At 40.5% G+C, this 22,592-nt stretch overlaps 1 protein-coding gene across 2 annotated transcripts in view; it reads right to left on the minus strand.

Annotated features, from left to right (window-relative positions):
• PDE7B (phosphodiesterase 7B) overlaps nucleotides 1–22,592 on the minus strand; it is a 177,296-nt gene that overhangs the window by 28,590 nt on the left and 126,114 nt on the right. For both annotated transcript variants that reach the window (XM_074580653.1, XM_074580654.1), the window contains one exon: nucleotides 6,869–6,952. In XM_074580653.1, coding sequence (XP_074436754.1) covers nucleotides 6,869–6,952 — 84 coding nt within the window. The remainder of the gene's footprint in view (nucleotides 1–6,868; nucleotides 6,953–22,592) is intronic.

Genomic DNA, 22,592 nt, shown 5'->3' on the forward strand with positions numbered 1-22,592 from the left:
ACTCTGAACATCAGAGAAAAGCAGAAAATTAGAAGAAGCAAAACAAAAGATCTTCAAAATTTTCCACTTAGAGTCAAGATTCTACTCTTCAACCACCTGCACAAGCACACAAAATCAACGCAGAACCTGGTTTACAGAAGTAAACCATTCACTACGTTTGACTAATGTAGTGAATGAAATGTGGGAGGTTCTGGGACACCAATGTTCTAGGCCACCTTGCTATGGGTTTTCCTCCTCTTTGAACATTACACTTGAGGTGATGGTGGCTTGTAACAGCTCTGTTTCCAACTCATAAAGTTCCTGCACAATTGTTGGCATCTTGAAGAACGCTAGTCATGCAGTTTCCCCTCCAGCCCAAATTATATTCCTTTTGATACTGTTTGAAAGACCATAGAACTTGAGAACCATGCAGATTATCCCACTTACATACCAAATTACCCCATTACCCCAACTTCTGGAGAAGCAAGGGTTTCAAAGGCCAGTTAGGTAACAGAATATTAGCCTTAACAACAGGAAGAGGAATAGATTAAATCCAAATTTAAGATGAATTTAGATGTGTTTCTCTTCACAATTTTCAGCTGTTACTTGGGTCATCAATCATCTTTATGCAAACAAACATCTTGGCATCTTTTATTAAGCCTCCTACAAGGTCTTAGGAAAGAGCATGTTGTGTTCCATTTCGCCACAAAGTCATTATCATTTCAATATGAACCTTCACTTTGCCACTTCAACCTTCGTACAGTAGCACAGTCAGGACCTTTTTTTCCTAAAACTGCAAATGTTCTATGGCTGATTATAGTTTCTCCAACAGGAAATGGTACATCCCCTCCCCCTTCACTCCCCTTGAGAAAAAGCAACATAACCTGTAATAACAGCAAACCTAACTTTCATTTATCATCTTAATGATCCCTTCTCCTTGTTCTTTCTTTTCCTCTGGTCATTTGGAAAGTATCCTCAGTGTTATCTTCAGTACACCCTTTCCCTTTTCTAATCAGGGAAAGAAGGTGGGGTGGCAGAATGGGTCACGCATCACTCAGAAACTTTTAAAGGGACATTCTCAGTTGAACTGAATCCCAAATCTGTATTAAAAAAACAAGTTACAAACCTGTATAATCATGTCAGTGTTCATTAAGACTTTGTGTGTGCAGCACATCTGGGTTTTTGTTTGCTCTGCGTGTTCTCATGCTTCATTTTGTTAGCATATCAAGGCACATGCATTGATCAGTTTTACATTCTGGCTTTCATTTTCTACAAATGTAGTGTAAAAGCTAAACAAAGAGCAGGAATGGCGGAAGTAGAACACACTTTTCAATCATCTACTTTGTTATTAAATTTTGCAGATAACAACTCTTAAACTCCCCACCCCCCAAAAAAAACCCCACCACAAAACCAAACCCAAAACCAACCTGAACAAAAAAACCATCTTGCTGTTATTTGATGAAAGGGGGGAACCAGAGTGACTTCCAATGATAGGAAGAATTTTTTAATATAGTGAAGTGTTATTAGAAAACAGAACAATCTTTGAGCTGAAACACTTTTAAGAGAATCCCAATTCCTCTTCCTTGAATAGGAAACTGAAAGCAAGGCCATAAACTGACTTCAGTTCTGTAAATGTTCTTCCCATTCAAACCAGATACAAGCTACCCAGATTAAGAAGTCCGTGTGCCTTCAGGATGTTGATGAGTATCTTTGGATGTGCTTATCCATGAGGAACCAAGGAAGGTATTAGGTAGAAATGGTGCAGACCTCATAAGATCTCTCCCTTTCTAATTTAATAACCATCTGGAACTTTGGAGTCATCTCCACAGGCTGGGTTGGGATCTGAGTAATCCAATCAGCCCTTGAAACTTCCTCACAAGACCTTAAGTGTCCCAATTTAACCTGGGTCAGAAATATCTAAAAAGGCATCTCTCACTCCCACTTCTTTTTCTAGCCAAAGGCAACAAAACAAGACAGTTAACCAAACTCTTTTTAACCTCACTCATTCGGGTTCAGGTTACTTGATGGTTCAGTTTTGGGTTGGTGGCTTGGCTATGGTTGAGTTTTATTTTCCCTGGAGATGGGCCCTACCTGAAAGCCCTGGAGTTGTTCAAAATCCAAACCCAAAAATGAATGTAAATTTTGCAAATGGACCCTTCTGTAGACAGACAGAAACCACAGATTCAAACGTCCACAGAATTTGGTTCTCTGAGATGGAGACTTTTTCATGAGTTCATATCTTCCCTTACTAACCCTGACAACACTCTTCATTTCTGTAGTACCTAATCCATCACATGCCTGCAAAGCAACACTTCATTTGCAAACAGACTGAAAACCAGAGGATTTTGCTTGACTCAGATCAGACAGCAAATGAAGGACAGAGACTGAATGGTACCTAGTATCACTGTTTATCACCATCTGGTACTGGAAGTATATAATCTATACTAACTTAATTTGCTAAACTAAGCTTAAAGTAGGTGGGGTTTTTTTTTGGACTCGACTTCTACCTGCTTGCTAATAGCAAGATCCTAGGCAATATGCAGTTATACCTTTAGACTGTCTACAGACATGTTTTGACCTTCTAGATATTCTCCGATCCCACTCTATGTTTCCATTGTGCGAGGCGTAAGAAAACAGAAATCTCTCTGGGTAATACCGTTTTGGTACAGAGACTCCACTTTATAGGTCACATACCATATCCCGTCCCTTTCCTTGTTAGCCCTCCTACGTCAATGTATCGATCAGTGAATTCTGTCAGACACTGAGATACTGCGGATGGCTTACTGAAAACAAGCAGGTGTAAGATAATGAAGGTTATGGCATGACTGATACTGCGACAAAAACAAAGTGCCCCTATTAAAGAATTTTTCAGGAAAAGTTAAAAATGCAAACAAAACCAATTTTAATTATATTCATCCACGACAGACATATTTAAATATAATCAATTAGAGGCTAATAATTTTTTCATTTGCAAGCAAAAATTCAATCCAGAGAAAAGCTTAGCATGAACAAGATGGGAACTGGAGAATCACTATTTAAGTCTTAAGAATCTCCTTATCTTCTGACTGAAAGCTTGACAAGCAAATTTGTAAATAAAACCTTACTCATCTGAGATGTAAACTATGTTATTTTGTTACTACACTTAATTTCATTTGGCAATTAAACAAAGTATCTAATATAACTGGAGCAGGGTGCGGTATTCTTGGTTATTGCGGCACACTCACCCACAATTCTAGATTTATCACAAGGAATTCCCTCAGACTTTTGGTTTAAGCAATGAAGAAAAGTACCATCACAGTCACCAGCACAACTCACCAGGGGATAATGAAATCGATTTTAATTAACGCATATTAGTGCAGGGATCTGGTTCAATGACTCACCGAGCAACCTTGTCAATCAGAGAACTAAATTATTGCTGCCTTACCCTACGGTCCTTTATTTCTCTAATCCAAACTATGATTTGCTAAAAGGAAAATTGGATCAAGTTAATTTTCACTGCAGAAGTGTTTCAAATTCTGAATTATTACACTGCACCTATTCAGTTTAACTCCTTTTCTGTCCCAGGAACACAAGAAGGTTCATTTAATTCACAGAAATGTAAAAGTGCCAAAAAACCGACATCACTAATTTCAACCTGCGTTAGGTTCAGTTACAAGCTAGAGCTACCGAGTTCAGAGTCAAACTTCTCTAAAATTTGTGAGGTTTGATTTGGAATCAATCTTACAGCATTTATACATTGTATTCAGCTACGCGATGGCACATAACACTTGGCTATTCCATCCCATTACTCCTTCTGGAAAATAAGCTAATGCTATGTCTTTTTTAATCGTGCTGTTCCCATTTACATGAAGAGGAAACCCTCTCCCTGTTTTCCTGTAAACCTGTATGGCTGTGCAAAATTTGTATCTTTTAGGTTAGCAGTTTGTAAAGTCTGAATATTTGTTCATAAGCACCCTAGTGAACATAGCCCCAGGTCTGCCATGTCCAGCTTATTTTTTTCTGGGGTATATCTGTGGCCACCAGGAGCAGGTGGTTGTCCCCTTGCCTCATCACAGCAGGATGGAAAAAGGGATGGGTCAGCGTGCCTCCTGGGGTCTTCACACCAGGCTGGCTAACACACATTGGCTGCCGCAGCTTCCCCGGGGAGAGGAGCTGCTACGTAGCTTTGCCTGAAGCTCCTGGCTCGATACCATCAACACAATGGAGTGTGTGGTTGGCCATGCAGGTCTCCACAAGTTGCAGGGACTGACTCAGGAGGCTGAGGCAAACATACGCTCCCCACAATGCAGAACCAGGGAGTTCTTGGTGACATGGGGATATTTTACATTCAGTTTTGTATGTCAGAATCACCTTAAGAGTCCCCAAACCCACCAGTGCAATTACACCTCCCGGAAAGCTTGCGACTAGGTAGAGGAAAGACAGGAAGATGCTAAAGCCCTGCATCTCCTCCAGACAGGATCCTGCAAAATCCTCACGGTCCTGACAGCATGGCACTGACACGGTGAAACAGCACTTGCTAAGTTTCTATATATTGCAGAGAGGCACCGGAGGAATGTGGAGATGGCATCACAGACGTTAGCTCAAACAGCAAGAAGCCAACATTAATCCAGTTGGCTTTGATTAGGGCTACAGAAGATCCCATTTTCAGAGCACAGGAAGTTTTCCTATCCAAAAAGACTTAACTGTGTCTTGAGTTACACAGCGACTTTACTGCAGGACTCCAGAAAAAACAAAAGATACGGTCTACTCGGTGTTAACCCTTAATAGCCATAATAGGGAAAAATCCACTAGTTTGACTGAACCTGTAAGTACATTAAAGAAGTTACATTGAAGTAACCTTTAGTCTGACGTTAAATAACAATGCCCTGAATCTTTTTTTAAAATGCAATTTTCAAAATGAATGTCAACTCTGTTCAAGAATGAGCTTCAGCGTTTTCCCTTACTTTAAAACAACAGTGGTACTGTTATTTGGAATAATATTTCAGATGGTAGAGGAAACAATCACTATGTGAGCTCAGTTTGCCTGAATTAGCGAGAAGCTGGAATAATGCTTATGCTGCATTTCTTTATAACTTCCGGTTATGGTATTTTATTTACCATAAAATTTTCTCTGCCTCATCCCTCCCTTACTGTAACAGCTTTCACTATACGGTTGCTGCCTGTCAGTTATTGCCCCAAAGCAAATGTAACACGGTGCCAAAATTTTACTGTAAGCCTCAGTTAGGCATTTTTCAAAAAAGTTTGCAGTAGTGACATTTATATACATTTCTTTTTGGTAGTATGTGCAGGACCATGGTTTGTGCTGTTTATATGGTATGCACAGCAGAAATGGATTTGACAGACAGATGCATATGATCAAATAATATCAAAGTCTCTTTACTTCCTGGCAAAGGAATGAAAAGAAGTATTTTATTTTCTGTCAGTCTTTATAAGGGCATCAACAGTAATATTTCCAGCTAGCCTAAAACAGGTTTTTCTTCACATTTTTCATTGGCAAGCCAGGGCTAAATTATCCTTAGAGCTCTGATCAAACAGTATGTTATTCCCTTTGTCCTGGGAAAACTGCTGGACCCATCTTACCCCTTATGACTTTCTGCCTCAGCCATAGCAAGCACTCTAATAGACTGATGACCTAAAAAATACCTTGTATCAGCAAGACTGAAAGCAAGCCCTTTGCCAGGCAGCAGTTACTTTGCCAGCTTGGGCGAATGCAGCCACTCAGAGCCCGAATCATAGAATCATAGAATCACAGAATATCCCAAGTTGAAGTCCTCCCCTTCCTAATAGCCCCTCTTTTCTCCCGACTGCCAGCCAGAGCTCACCCTTTGCGGCTGGGCTTCTTCCCCCACCTCCCTACCACCTACCTCCCCTCCCCTTCCCCAGGCACTGGGGAAAGCAGTGCGTAAGAGAACATAAAACTTTGGTTTGATAATTGCTTTTTAATGAAAAGCATAACAGCTAGAAGCTTAAAAGTGTCATCACTAAACAAACTGTTGCAGTGTCAGTCTGTTTTGATGAAGACAGCGAGTAACTTAAGTTTCAAAGGTTACATGGAGTGGTCTGTGCAGTACACAAGGACACATCGAGATCTGCCTGTGTCTGAACACTGGAGTTAACACAGCATCCAGAATGAATGCTAGAGGGCCCAAGACTAAGACTTCTCTGTTTATTTTATTTTATTTTATTTTATTTTATTTTATTTTATTTTATTTTATTTTATTTTATTTTATTGCTGAAATATTCTCTATGTTGATGGCCTGCATCAATATACAGAATCCCTCAGGTGAAAAAAACAACAGGATCCTGATTTTTTTTTTTTCCTTTTAGATTTGCCCTCCTTTATTTACAACAGTGGCAAAATAACTTCAATCAAAATGAGGTTAAGATTATTTTTAACAGATGTTCACTGCTGGCCTGACCCAAAATCCATTGACGTCAATGAGAAGACTCCATGGGGCTTTGGATTGGGTTCTAATTGTTGGAAAAATTAATGTTATTGTAAACCACTGGTCAGCGCTGTCACATGCTCCCCTTCTGTGCCAATTCTATATGACCGGATAACAGACTCACATAAATCTGTTCCAACTGTTGGCTAAGAGGCTAAAGGACACAGAGGTTTATCTTTTTAATTCTGAAGCACCCCATGCTCCCCCCAGCACACCCCATGGCACTACTGTATTCACTTGACAGATTCAGCATTATGGACAGTATTCATATAATCAAAACATTTCACAGTTAAACACTGGGTGGAAATAATAGAATTATTAATGCTGATTGTATGAAGCCTGCTGAACTACAGAGATGTAGGAAATGAGATACTTTGGTTCGTACACTTTCAATCAGATTTTTATTTTTTTAAATTCAGACCAAAAGGAAGGATTGCACTTACTGTTAAGAAGACGGAAGTCTATAAACGGGTAGGAGCCCCGGCGCTCAGAGAGAACCCCTGTCTGACCTCTCACCCGTGCATCTCCTGCAAAACACAAAATCCCCAGAGACGTTAGAAGGGGCAGCTGCCTTTTTCTGCTGTTTAGATCTAGATCTATTTTCTATTCAAAGTGATGACGTTGCGCTCCTCCAGTGGGAAAACCAAGGTCCAGAAAATCATCTCCCATGACATCCCTGGGTAATTGGGTAAAGCAGTACAGCTGATCCTCTTGTCAGAACAAAGGCACAAAAACCCCTCGTGTTTATCCTATTGAGCAGCTTCTTGCCCAGTAAGTAGACTCTCACTGCTTCAGGAGTGGTGTAGAGGTCCATTTTTTTTTCCCAGACAAGACCAGTTGGATTCTGACTGTCATGGCATCACACACCAAGGTCTCAACCTCGGACTAGGCTCACAGTCCACCCGACCTCCAAAGCCCTGCGACTGGTCTCAAAATCATGAGCTGATGAAAAAATCCCCAAACAAAATATGAAGATTTTTTTCAGGTGTTTTTGTTTGCTTGTTTGTTTTTGTTTTACCTTCTGCTCTTTGAGCAGTCTGGAAAATGTCAGCCTTCTCCTCAAACACTGAGGCGGCTTTATGTAAGTGAAACCTGATGTTCTCAGGTAAGTATTACTCCAGAGCTTTAGGATGTATATTTAAATATCACAAAGTGACAACACAATACTAAAAATTAGTATGGCTGCGTAAATCACACTGATTAGTCCCCGACTTACCATGTAACATTGATGAAATAGGCAAAACTCATTCAAGGGAAAAATGCTACTCAGGATGAGTAAGAGTTACAAAAACTCTTACTTCGGAAGTAGTGGGAAGCAGACGTCATTTTCACATTTCCATAACCTTAAATATCTTGTGCTGTAATGTAATCATTTCTTTACAGGCAAATAGCAAGACCAAAATATTAAAAATTCTTAAATAAGATGAAGTTTGGAGATTTTAGAAGTTCAGGTTGGAGTACTCTAGTTCTTCACCAATTCCTCCTCTGCAGAAACACAGGCCGTACTGCTGAAAGCGCACCCACTGCACTTCCTCCGACAGCTCACACTCTAGGCCTCCCAAAGTTTGCAATAAAATTATGAATTATTAGTTAGTTTGAATTGTGCTTCCTCTGGGATACAAATCTAGCATCTGACTAATCTAAACAAAAATAATTTAAGAATTTGGCTGCTAGTGCTAGCTTCTACTGCTTGTGTTTAAAACCAAGAAAACATCTTGCAGCATAGAAGAAGGACCTAGTTAGATGCTGCTATTTTTTTCTATTTAACGTTCACTTAAAATGTGCTTACAATTATGTGTCAGGGAAGAAAGCCAAGTAGAACTATTAAGTTAAATATTCGAGATGGAGAAAAACTTCCGTGCCCTCTAGGGGTCCTTAGAGGTACGAAAGACATAGAAGCGTGCACTCAAATTAAGACTATTTCAAACAAGTCACTTTTGATTACAAATATAAATCTATTTTCTCTCACCCGTACTTTTGCTTTGCTGTTTTTGTTTCCAGAGACAGAACACATGTTCCCTGTACGCAGCTCCCGCTTGCCAGCGCCTCGCTCTAAGGAACCAGCCCAAAACAAGTCGAGCTGTTGTTGACCCCACTTACCCCTCCTGATAGCAGGGCCAGGAGGTGCAAACTTCTGCCTGCTCTTCAGCTGTTGCACTTCCAAGGTATGACAATAGCGTGGGTCTACCTTCATCAGCAGCTTAAAATCACGTGCAACTTGCGGCAACAGAGGTATATAAACCTAATTCCCCCGTGATCCTTCTGTTAAAGGGCAGAAGGGTGGAGCTAATAGCTGGAGAGTTTGCAAGACGCCGAAGCCAGATTCATCAGTACCCATGAGTCAGAGCTCGCAAGGCAGCACCCGGACTTAAAAACGCTTCTCTCTGCCACAGGTAGACCCATCAGATTGGCTGACTCGTGCAGAAAGTGTAAGAATGGCAAGCATATGGTACACATTATATAACCCCCCCCCAAAATCAGACAGGCTTGAGCCTGCCTCTAATACAAGCATCAGCAAATTAAGAATGGGTGTAAATGCAGAGCATGCCTTGATTGAGGCTTTTGTTTTTCTGTACGCACCAATGAATTAACAGGAAACTGGAAATAATCCCCTGCATTAACATACTGATGAACATGTGACTAAACCAAATGATACTTTGGGAAAAAAGAGAGAAATTCAAACTCCAGAAATCTGGAAAAACCCAAGATATATGATACTGTAAACTCAGAAAGGATGATTTTCTTTCTGGACATGAAATAATGTATCTATCATATGAAAAGAGGTACCATAGAACTAGAGAATAACAAAATCTTACACAGCTACATATTGAAAACATTGCATTACTCCGATCTAAATACCGCGACCCCGAATTTTGATGAAGAGAACACTAAAGGTAGGTAGACAACTGGAACATGGAAGAACACACAATGTGGGCTTGCCAAAAGTAGGCCATACAAGATAAAACTTGATACTTAATCACCTCGAATAAAATAGCTGTTAGACAAGAGGAAAAAATCAATACTGTAGTGCACTTCAACCATATGGACTCTGTTAAACATATAAGAGAAGGTGAGAGATGAGTACAAAAATTGAAGTTGGAAAAGATTAAAAGCAAGAAGATAACAGGGTGCAACGAGAGGAAACTTTTGCTTGGGAACAATTACTGCATGATCTGCAGAGGATTCATACTGGGAATGGTCTTAAAAGTTTTTATTGATAATCTTGACACAGAATTAGGAGAGCACTAGTGAGACTTGATGGTAACACAAAGCTGGGAGATAGCAGGTATATTCAGCTACAGTTATTTTAAATAAAGTTTACTGCTACTGTCACCTTCTCTGCCCCAACTGCTCTATGGCCCAGATACCTGCAGTTTCCACTTCCATTTTACTGGTAGTCCAGCTTCCTCTCATGGTGCTGCTGATGTCTCCTACAGAACTAACTCAGACATGTATGTACGCTATTCAGGAAAGGTAATTCCAGTAAAGAGAGCGAAAGCAAGGGAGGTATCAATTCCATTAGTCAAAGCACTTGGTGTTAAGTTCATCTGAAATACCATCTTTGAGAAAGCTGATTTCCTTCTGGAAAAAGAGAAGGACCTGTGGGAGGATGATCAAGGCACTAAAGAGCAATTTTGTAACATCACCCTGGAGTCATGCCCAGTGTTGACAAGCACCAGAGTGGGAAAAGAACCATTTAGGTGATCAGAAGAATATCATACTGAAGGAGGGGATGAAAACAGTTGAAGCAGCTGATGGCATGGGCTTTATACACACTGAAAGATGACCTGAAATAGGTAAGGACTATGCATGATGATCGATAAACTTGCTACCAGCTCTATGTTCTTCAAACTAAGAAAATGTGAATGAATTTTACCTAACCAGCAAAGCCGAGGACATGAAATCATGGAAAATTACTGATGATTCTGATCAGCTATTTGTGTCACTTTACATTTTTTATAGATAATAAAAGTTTGGGCTGTTTCTAGCACTATAGAAATCTATATGCAGAATAAATCTGCATGCCCGCTGACTTAAGTAAAAGCCACTAAAATCCTTATATTCAAGGATTACTAACTTTACCCTCAGGAAAGGCAAGTTTCTGATGAGTCAAAGATGTTATCAAGTAGCTCTACCTCATGAATCTGTTATTTCAAAATACTTTGCCAGGTGCCACCTAGTCTCTTTCTACATCATTAGAGAAAGATTAGTTAGGAAGTGGTGGTGGGCTAAATCAACCACACCTGCCTTCCTCTATTTTTTCTTGGCTCACTTATTTGGAAAACATTTATACTATTTCCTATCACTTTTAATTACCTCTAAGTACACTCAACAGAGATACTAAAAACAGGGATTGCACCAGATGTACACCATACCACATGTTTTTTAATTTCTGAGAGGCAAGGGCCGTTCATGGCAACACATCAGACACTCTTTTTCTCTTTGACAGAGGACTTTGAGGGCGACTTTCATCAGTCCACCAGACCTTTGCATCTCTGCTCTCCACCTTAAAATCAAGCTAAACAATTGTTCTGACAATTTATGCAATTAGCAGTTTTAGATAAATAATCCTTTTTGGAGCGAAAGGAAGGATTCTGTGGAAACAGGGCAGGAAATTTTGACAGCCCATTGTGTTCCCAAGTGAAACAAGCAGGGCGAAGGGAAACGGCAAGGGTACAGGTTCTCCTTGGCTGCTTCGGGCTGAAGATGCGAGGCTGGAACATTTGCAGCCGCAAACACGAAGGGCTGCAGCCTCGCCAGAGCCAAGCCACCACAAGAGCTTCCAGCGGGGACATCTCCCAGGGGATGCCGCGCACACGAATTTTGCTTTGTCCTTGTTAAAACAAACAGTCAAGAAAAGAAACCAAACAAACCAAAGAAACCTCCATTAGGAAACAGGAGCCTGTGCAGCGTATGACGTGACTGAGACGCACGACAGCTTATGGTCACGGGAAAATTGGAAGTGGGGCAAGAACCACAGTACCACTGTGGCTATGGCATCACCGTAATTTCAAGACAGGCAGAAGGGTTAAGAAAAGACTGAGGCAGCTCTTAGCTGCCTGACACATCTGGAGGAAAGAGCCATCTGCACCGAGGAAAACAACTTCTCCAAGACCTGCCTGAAATGACGTGGGATTCAATTTCACTGAGAAAGCACAACAAATTAGGGGAGAAAACAGGACCATAGCTGTGAGAAAACAACAGAGCAGCTTCATGCAGCAGAAGTTAGGACCAGCCACTAAATTATTGACTTTATTTAGTACACAGCTCCATGTGGTAAGTCAGGAATACCACAGCAAATTCACAAGAGCTTGCAAGTATTTATTCTAGTTAAGCTTTTCTACAATTTTCATCCAAATATCTAAGCTGATTGCTGTAGGACACATACTGCAGTGGCTGAGTACTTTCCATGGAAAACTGAGTGGCAGTAATTAGGCCTCTCATGGAGTCCACGAAGCCCCTGGCTCCTTCGCTATTTCAGTTATGAAAAGGCTTGGGATTTCTGAGATGGAGGCAGATGAGCTGTTGATGTTTTAAGCATCATTCTGGTTTTGGTGGAAAGCTTTCTAAAAGAGGGAAGTGTTGCTGTGTGGAAGTAGCAAACTCGGGTGAAAAGTTAGGTTAAAAACAAGTAGCAGAACTACTGGAATTATTTTTGATTCGAAGACGTCTAATGCTTGTTCATGGGGATTTGTGCTTGTTTGGATTATTTTCATTCTGTTGTCTTAGTGTTATAACGATTATTGTTGTAAATTCTTGTCTGCAGAAAGCATTTTACGCAGATTTCCTCATGTGCATAAGATTTTCAGTGAATAAGAACACTTCCTCTGAACAGACATGATGACTTGATGTTACAGTTAGCATGACGACTCTCTTTTCCAGCAGGAGAAACTGGGTCAGCCACCTCACTTGATCCATTTCTAAGCACCAAATTTTTAAGTGCGTAAATATTCCAAAACATGAGGTTTTCTGTGCCATATGGTGTATGGTTCTACTGTTTCTGGTAATAGTCCTAACGAGCTCATAAGTAGTGACTTTATCCAATGCATTCTGCAGTTTCATTTCAGAATGCTCTGCCAAGGAAGATAACTGCCGGTACTCCCATTTTACAAAAAGGGGATAAAATGACGGTGTAGAACCCATAATTTGGTTTTGTAGATGTTTTTTATGCAGAAAATCACTTAATTCCCCATGCAGTGGTCCTACCCTGTGAATGATTTTTTGTTTTGTTTTGTTTTTACCAGTCAGTTACTTGAATTTCAGCTATTCAAATTTCCATCTCCAGACCAGCAACAGCTGCAGATGAAACATTTCACTCATGCTCTGTTTTCTTACAAAGCTGTGTTTTGGAGTGAATGGTGGATCTTATGCTCAACATAAACTAGTGGCACTGCCCGACTGTACCTGCTAACTGTAATTTCGGCCCTCCTTTACTTACCAAAATCCATACAACCGCTGTATCTTAATCTCTTAAATGATATTATCACCACCGCTTGTGCCAATCAGGAAAAATGCAAGAAACATAAGATGACAATCTCTTCATAAAACCCTCCTCAATGTCATAAGTCTCCTGCTAAGTTTGCTTTTGCACTGATGCATAGCCTATCTGGATATACAGCCAGAGGAAGAGCCCAGGATCCACAGGCATGCCTTTAACAGCTGGTCCATTCTGACAAATGAACATCTAGAGTGAAGGTAAAGGAGTATTTTACAGACACTCTTTAAATGCTCCCTTAAACTGTTTCAGATCACATCAGTAACTCTGTAGAAAAGATTTTGAATTGAAATGCCTTGAGGCAAAGCCACTACAACATGCAGACTTTGGAAAAAAGTGCTTGCAGACAACTGAACTCCAAGAGGATGAGAAAACTGCCACAGAGAACCAGGCAACTGCAGTCATCTGAAATTCAGATATTGAAGCAGTACCCGTATTATCTTTTTCACAGACTTGTTTGTTCTTGCATGAGCAAACGCAGAGCCTGCAAAGCTAAGTAGCTACCTCCAACTGAAAAAATGGTCAGAGTCGATTAGGATAGACAATCTTTCCTGTTCTAAAGAAGGTAGCTTTCCAAAATGTCTATACACTATATTGCACTGGAAATGCTTTCAATTTTTTTTCTGAGTTTAATAATGGCCTATGAATTATTGCCTTAAGGTCAGATGTATTTCATACACTCGCAGGTGTAAGTCAGTGGAGAGGTGTAGGAGCCTCCGCCCAGTGACTAACACTTAAAGACACTGCCTTTCAGAGTTGCATGTTTTTGACTTTGACTGCAGATTGAGCCTAATACACCTCTGTTTCTCAATTACATGCCACGGTTATGAGCACAGCATATTAGGGGAAGAACCTGAGACCTTGCCCATGAGGATCATATTCAGACAGCGGAGACCACACCAAACCTCTTATCTGTAAGTATGCTTTTCGCTGTGATTATCCCTATCTCTGTTAGTATTTATTTTGTAAACAATATAATAGGCGCATACACCTGCAGTTCACACCAATGTGGGCACACCCTCCAACATGTACTGTGTATGCTCATACCATGTATTATCCCACAACACAGTTAAACCAAAAACCAGCACTTGTTATGCCATAGTAATTGGAGTACTGTTTTCTATAAAAAGAAGTAACTAGCTCCTTGATACTACTGTGTGGTAATTAGTCAACTATCAGTATTTTCTAGCCAAAAATACAAAAGTTTATGTAAAAGTTTACAGAAAGTGCTAAACCACAGGATACAACGACAGAAAGGGAGCATAGAATCATAGACTCTTCATGGTTGGAAAGGACCTTTGAGACCATCGAGTCCAACCAAACAACCTACAATCTCTGCCACTAGAGCGTGCCCTGAAGTGCCACATCTAGACGTTTCTTAAACATCAATAGGGATGGTGACTCAACCACCTCCCTGGGCAGGCTGTTCCAGTGCCTGACCACTCTTTCAGTAAAGTAATTCCTCCTAATATCTAATCTGAACTTCCCCTGCCGCAACTTCAGACCATTTCCTCTAGTCCTGTCATTATTCACCTGGGAGAAGAGGCCAACCCCCACCTCTCTCCAACCTCCTTTCAGGTAGTTGTAGAGGGCAATGAGGTCTCCCCTCAGCCTCCTCTTCTCCAAGCTAAACATGCCCAGCTCCCTCAGCCTCTCGTCCTATGACCTGGTCTCCAGACCCCTCACCAGCCTGGTAGCTCTCCTCTGGACACGCTCCAGCACTTCAATGTCCCTCTTGTACAGAGGGGCCCAGAACTGAACACAGGACTCGAGGTGTGGCCTCACCAGTGCCGAGTACAGAGGCACCATCACTTCCCTGCTCCTGCTGGCCACGCTATTCCTGATACAAGCCACAATGCTGTTGGCCTTCTTGGCCACCTGGGCACACTGCTGGCTCATGTTAAGCTGGCCGTCCACCAGCACCCCCAGGTCCTTTTCTGCTGGGCAGCTTTCCAGCCACTCTTCCCCAAGCATAAGAACATGGGCAAATTACACAGACTGCTTATTCACATACAAACTCTTCAGTTTGTGGACATGAGAAATTCAGATATAGGAGCTTGCTGGTATGAATTTTGCAAAATTCAGCCAATGGCTTTCATACATAAAAGAAAAGATAGATGAACGTTAGTATCTGGTAGCAAAGAATAGAGAGTTCCTGAACTAAAAGCACGAGACAGGCCTTGGAAAAAAGAATGCAATGAGAAAGCATGGAGACCTGTATAAATACTGCGCTGTAAGTGCAGAAGACAGAAATCATCTATCATCACCTCCATACCTGAAAGGATCGGCTTAGACAACCATCTTGACTTTTGTAAATATTTGGCTTGAACTATATTGCAATGAGCTCACATCTACTATCCAGGGGCCTGAACTCACAAGTAAAAGATGAAAATGAAAGCCTGGGAGGACAGGCAGCTAGGAGGAGATGTGATTCTGCTTGCTTTCCTTTTTTTTTTTTTTTTTTTTTTTGAGTGATCCATTTAAAATTCCCATTCTTGCCTGCACCTTATAGTACTCACAAGCAGTAGCATATGACTGATGGCATCTTGAGAGTCTCACTGCTGCTGTGGGCCTCAATGGCAGCACTTTGGCTGACCTGAGGCTTGTCATACACTGCTGCTCAGCCCGGTTCAGGGTAGTAAAAGTGGTCCCAGGGCACCTCGCTGGATCAGGAAACCAGACGTGCAGTGCACAAGATCCTCCTAATAACTTGGATATTTCCATTCCTAGTGCTAAGAACCACCTGTCTGTATTTTGAAGTTTTTACATTGCATTATTGTTGGGGCTTTAGTCTTTTCTGTCTCCAAATATTGATCACTGACTTGCCAGGGAAAGTGGGTATTAACATACATAGGGCACTGAACTGTCTTGATAATTCTTGTATTCCTAAATGGTGAGAGAGCTCATAAATTACTCTGCATTAGAGGATGGGAGCTATGTTAGCAGAATCAGGTTCTTGCATTGCTAACATTGCCATTGCTCTAGAGCCCTGCTGGGAAATGGCAAAACTTACTGGTTTTCTCACGTATGAAATTAAATCTAAAATAGCACCTTGAAAAGTAAAAGATACATCCTGAAATGTTAAGAGCTGTAATAAAAGTAATAACAACAGCTACAGCATGATCTTAGCAACAGGTAGTAGTAGGTTGCATTACCATGGCAACTTTGAAGATAATATCTTACAGTCATGCTACTCCCATCCCTCTCCCAAATAAACTACACCATAAATAAAACCACATTATTAGTTATTAAAATTGTACTTTTTGGATTCTAGTCTTCTGCTAGACTCCCAACTATTAAAATAAACATGTATTTAATAACAAACTTCTAAGACTTGTACACTTCCAATTCCACACTCGCAAATTTCCACAATAGGTTACGTAGTTTAATATAATGACTTTCATTTTGTGCAAAAGAGAAAGGACAAAGAATCTGTGTTTTGTCCAAAACCAATGTCAAAAAGAGGTATGGAGTTCAGATCTCTATGCGTAGTGCATTAGGTCAAGCTACTTCTATTGCCAGTGCCCAAAAGATATAATTTTATTCACTCATAGTTACACCCAAACACTGTTATCCAAACTATAAATTATATTTTCTTAACTGTAATAATGTTCTAGATACAGCTGCTCTTTCAGAGACTCCTTTGCATTTGCCTACGTATTGCAACTTCAAACTGAATTCTCTCAAACACCTACATCTCATTTTATTACATGGACTTCTGATTTGAGCATTATCAATGCTTTAAATGCTTCCACTGTGAGGTCACAACCGGACTCCTTGAATCTGCCAGTGAGGGTTTTGCAGTTGAAGAATAGATTCTTATTCTGCAGAAAATTAAGGTAACTGTCGAGCATTTATTCAATCAAGTTTGCTTTACTGTTCTGCATTCTCATTTCTCACCTACCTATAATATTTGTTAAGTGATCTTTTTAATTAACTTTTTATTTTTTATTCTACAATTGCCTCAAGAACCATTGTTTGCAAGTATATACATTTTATGAGTTGCAATGACTAGTTACCTGAGCCACAAGGCATCATTCTCATTTTCTGTTCAGGCACTACTATGCAGACAAGCTGAAACTGCTTGATACTACAATCCACGTGTATCAACATTGTCAATGATTAAGATTTGATATATTATATATAATCAATTTATGTAGAATAACAATTGATATACTGACATAAATGTTAATAGAAAAATCCTGATAATTCCTAAGTGGAAAAGAACAAATGGAGCTTCCTTTGGGAAATAGTCAATAATTTGAGATTAATGTTTTTATTTCTGAGAGAGGACTCTTGGAATTAAAATGTGGGATGTCAATCATAAACTCTGAGCTCATTTCCTGGACTCCTATGGAACAAACTGTTTCCTTTCCATGCCTCAGTTTTCCACTTCTGTGTTTTGTTTGTCCTGTGTAGACAGCAAGTTCTCTACTGCAGGGCCTCAGTGGTTCTACAGCATCTTCTACCTGCAGTCCTGGTAGAAGGTTTCTACATTGCCATAATACTAATAAAACTAATGATCTTTGCTTTTTGTACTAGCCAACAGTCAAGTTAGACAACATTCAAAGAAAATGAATGCAGAAGGTTTTACTCATGCCATCAGACCACAAAATTTGCTTTCAACTCCTAAAAGGACACTTAAGAAAATTTCCCTCTATTTCCACAGCTTTGCCCACAAAATTTCTACACCCTCCCTTTCCAATGAAACTACAAAGGACAGGTGTCCAAAGCTGTAAGTAATACAGCAATTGCCATTATAGCAACACATCACCTACTTTTGAAATGCTTAACATCAGCCAAAACCTAAAATCTGATGACAGTTTTTATGCAATAGCAGTTTTGCCTGTGGAGGGGCCGAGCAGGAAAAGTGCAAGACCTTTGGGATGTACTCCCTTTTCATTTTGTGTTAGAATTGCATGGCTGCCATTCGCCTCACACCAAAGGAGATTCAGTCTCGGCTGTGTCCCTGTATCTAACACTTCTAAGGACTGTATGATGCTTGCACAACCTCTTAAGGTACATCAGCGCAGTCAACTTTAGAGGTAAGCAAGACACAATAAAGTAAATGAGTCTCAATCTTGTGCATTAACCACAGGATGATCCTTCATCAGTCTCTGCACACTCTTCACCTCCTGTTTTCCAACTCCCCTCGGCACTATACATATATATATATGTGTATATATTCCTAACTCGGGTGTGACCCTTCTTCTTCCTCCCCTTCTTTTTGACTCAGTGGTAATTCAGCCTCCCCTCTACTCGCTGCCTTCTCCTGAGGCTGGAGTACTGTAGCAGGAAGCCCAGCAGTGTTGGCCTTTAAGTCCTGCTGTTGGGACTGCCCCAGGAGCCTTCCTGGCTGGGAGACAGCAATGAAAGGGGGAAGGAGGAGAAGGAAGCACCGAGTGTTGGCTCAGCAGCACAAGGTGCCTATAATATCTTGCAGGAGAAAACTTTACTCACCACCTGAAGCTTTGCTCTGATTGAGAGCTTTATCTACACGCAAGACTGCAGGAACAAATGTTTGAGATTAATGATTTGACTTTTGTTTGTACATCATATATTGCAATAAAGTCTTTTTTGTATTCAAAAGCAGTATCTATGGCAAACAGCTGGAAGCCTTATTGGTTTTAAATTTGGTTTAGTTTCTCTGTGGAACATACAAATACCTCCATAACTCAGCGAATTATTGAACAATAAGGCAAGAGAACTTCATCCAAAATAATCACAGGTAACCTTAGTATTACTTGCTTATTCAAAATGAATATTTCCTGAGCTAGCCCACATTTTATCATGTAACATTTCTTCATCAGAAAATATTATTTTAATAAAATCCCCTTTTTCTTATAAGAATGTCTTTCTGTTTAGAAAAAGATAAAAACAGCACATGTAGACAATATAACTATTTGGAGTGGAACCTTTTTCATTTTGATGTTAGACAAAGGAATAAAGCTGCAAAAAGTGGAAGCTGCGCTTGACTGTTCTATTGCTTGGAAAACGCTTTTCTCTTCCTGTTTTTTACACTGTATTTTTCAAACAATTGATTAGATTAAAAAAAAACCCACGCAAACCAAATCAACAAACAAAAAAACCCCAAAGCACCAAATCCAGAACCCCAACATGGCTAGAATGTAGCAAATACATCACCTCTTGCACTTAAATAGATCACTGATCAGGGCCATCTTTGCTATGTATTTAAAATGTAAAACTTTAGAAAAGGGTAGCACAAGCGAAAGTTCTGAAATAATCTCACGTTACTCAAACACTAGCCTACTGTCTGTGCCCAGTTCACTGTTACAGTTCTGTTGTATCAAATATTTGCTGTCTAAAGTACAAATAAATAGCAGTTTACCTTCTTTATTCGTTGTGCATTCTTGAGAGGTGAGCTTGAGCTGGCTCAAATAAAAGTAATTAGCTACATATTTCTGTAATTACCAAACTGTTGATAAACAAATCTAATTAGGTGCTTGCCATTGGCACAGACTGGTATTTCCCCAGAACCTGGTTTTGTGTTTCCCCTTGGCTGAGATGGCTGAGCACCGACCGGGACACCGAGCAGTGGCAGGAGCAGCCAGCGCTGGGGCTTCCTGCTTCGCAGATATGCTGGCAACCACGGCTTTGCTGAGCCCATCAAATGTGCAGGCTGCTGACAGGTAGCCTCTGCCCGACTTATTCTAGTGAATATGGGTTTCTATCCCAGCTCCTTATTCCAGAAGTTGCAAAACCTTAGTATCTGAAAGGAAGAGTGACTAGCAAGACATGCAGAGGTTTAAACATAGCTCACTGGAACCAGAGCCCCTTTCAATGATCCTCTACATCACCATCTTGTTCCCTCATCCCCTAATTACGTACGCCTAGTCTTGATTTCATTTTGACACTGACGTTACAAATGGCAACGTCACATAAGGGACCTGCACCAAACACTACCCTTTGGGAGGAAAAGACCAGGCATACCTGAAGGGAGGGGAACCGAGGGGAACCCTGCCTTGCCCTGGAAACAGACACGGATCATGCTTGGCCCCTCGCTGAGGAGGATGGACAAAGCAGGGGAGGGAAAGTATTTTTCTCCTTCCGCCCACTCTGTACATCCTTCCACAGAAGTGGGGAAAAAAATCTGGTTTCCAGACAACGAACAACTCGCTGCTCAACCTTTGCGTCAATACGTGTTTATTTAATATATACTGTTAATATAGAAGAACAACAAAACCAAACCAGCAAAAAAATACTATGAATATTTCAAACATTTTTATGTGAGAAATGCCAGTTTCTCTCACTGACAGTGTATGCTGCAACACTGCCTTTCTCCACAATCAAGGCTGAAAACAGAAGCTGAGTCTTTTGTCTCGGGTGTTTTAACATGTTCTTAGGGAATTCAAATAATTGCTAAAGTCTTTCAGAAAGAGGAGGAAACTGCAATCTGAAGCTTCTAATGCAACAAACAAACAGACTTTTTTGGGTGGAGGCAAAAATTACTGGAGATGTTTTTATAAATCCCAAAGGAACAATAAACTGTACAAACAATACTTTAATTTTGTTTGGTCTCAAAATTTACCTTTAAATTACAGCGCAGGCACCCAAGAGTTCTGTCTCAAATATTCATTGAACAGATCCTTTTCTGAGCAATCCAGCTCCTAAGGCTCCTCCTCAAATAGTATTTTAAAGGAGAAGGAGCAACGCAGCGCTTCAGTATTTGCTCTTCACAACCCCCTGTAAATTCCAACAGAGAATAACTCTGGCAAAGACTTTTTTGGCATGTGCGTATGAAGGCATATAAAAAGTATTTCTCGACTCATCATACTCTTGTGCAATTCATATTAAGCAAGGGGTTTTGGGTTTTTTTTGGTTTTTTTTTTTTGTTTTTTTTTTTGTTCTGGGAATTGCAAGACATAACACACAAAAAGTAGTAAGATCATTGTCTTTTTCTTAAAAACAGATCAGCTTGAATGAACACCAACTATAGCTTAAAGTTACATCCAGAAAAAAGTTGTGTTTTTCCTAGACCCTACCTTAACAGTATATTCAGTAGCTAATGATTACCTAAGAAATCTCAAGAACTGCATGAACACCCTTTAGATGGTAAGACTCTACTTACAAATGATATATAATGCAAAGGTTCTGCAAATTAGATTTTGAATTTATTATAGAAAAGCAATTCGGGAAGTCTTACCTAGAAAACTCCCAAGAACCTTCTCTCCTCAAATATCGGGCTAGGTCTCACCAAACCTGTGAAACACCTTAACACTTGAACATTTTGAACAAGTTAAATTTTATTTTGGTTCTACGCTGAAGAGAAAGTCCATGAAGATTTGTAAGAATCATTATCACACAACTGAAGAATTGTCATAAAATTCTGTCTACAGTTATGAAACTGACTAATGTTTTGGACAAGGCTCTAACACCAGATGTATATTACTGGGAAAAGCACTGTACTCTTGTTATTTCCCACACAAGTGTAGCAAGGTAACGTACACTGTATTCATGACTATTCAAACACAGATCCTATATCAACTACACAGAGAAAAACATTGATTAAAAGTTTACCAGCAGACAGAAGTATGCCTAAAATCATAACGAAGGACGTATATTCCAGTTCACCTTAAAGTAAGCTTCCCGTTTTACTCCTCCCCAAAACCTAATCACCAAGTAATTCTCTCACCAGAATGCAACAGGATCCACTGCAGCACAAGGGGATTGCTATAGAGAGAAATAAATCACTTCTTCCAGCACCATCTTATTTGTGTGGCAAGTATACTGCAGCTGTGAGCTCATACTTCAGGTTTGTTGTTTCAGTATGAGATGTTCCTATTCTCTCCATTTTTATGAAATAAAGCTCAGCAATTTTTTTTCCCCCTAGATCTAGGAAGAACAGTTTTTCCTAGATCTCAGGTATCAAGTACTGGTGCATTCAGTCCTTGTGTTGGCTCCTGCAGTTGTTCTGAGATCTGCTGGCCCATCTCCAGGTGTCTCAGCAGCCGTGGATGCAGATGGCTGCTGGGCAGAGAGATCTCATGTGCACAAGGGCTGGTGGAAATGCCTACAAGTGGCTACTCCCCACAAGGGAGTTCAACAGCCTGTCCTGCTTTTTCACCTGAAAATACAGATCTCATTTTCCTGAACTGACCTTCCATTTGCATATAAAATGGGAAAATAATTTCAATGCTATGGAAACGTGAATCAGGTTCTGGAGGTGACCCAGTCGCTTTCCCATTGCTTGATTTTCTCTGTGACCCCATTTTCCTATCTCAGTAACTGACATCATCACTGAGGCTCTGGAAAAGTAAATGTCGTGGTCTGGGGTGGTGTTGGGAGTAACAAGAAGAAAGGGACAGGTTGCCCTGAGCCTTCCACGGAAGGAGCAGCCCAGACAGTGGTCCCCCAGGTCCCTGAGACAGGGGCAGCAGTCACTGTGCCCAAATCTTTCTTTTTCAGACACTGAGCGGCTGCATCTGCGTTCAGGTGTTGCAGAGCCTGCAGATGCTGCAGGAACCACTGGGGTCAATGCAAGAACAAAAGCTGTTGGGGGGTGGGGAGTGGAAACAACCTCAGGTGAACGGGGTCCTATCATAATTATAAAGACACTATTCTGTTTGCATATTACTGAGGAATCTTGACATTTCAGTTTAGAAACTCAGTTGGAAATGACAACTTGGAAATATCACATATTCAAGACCTTG

The sequence above is a fragment of the Larus michahellis genome, chromosome 3 (genome assembly GCF_964199755.1).
Source record: "Larus michahellis chromosome 3, bLarMic1.1, whole genome shotgun sequence".
Taxonomy (NCBI): Eukaryota; Metazoa; Chordata; class Aves; order Charadriiformes; family Laridae; genus Larus; species Larus michahellis.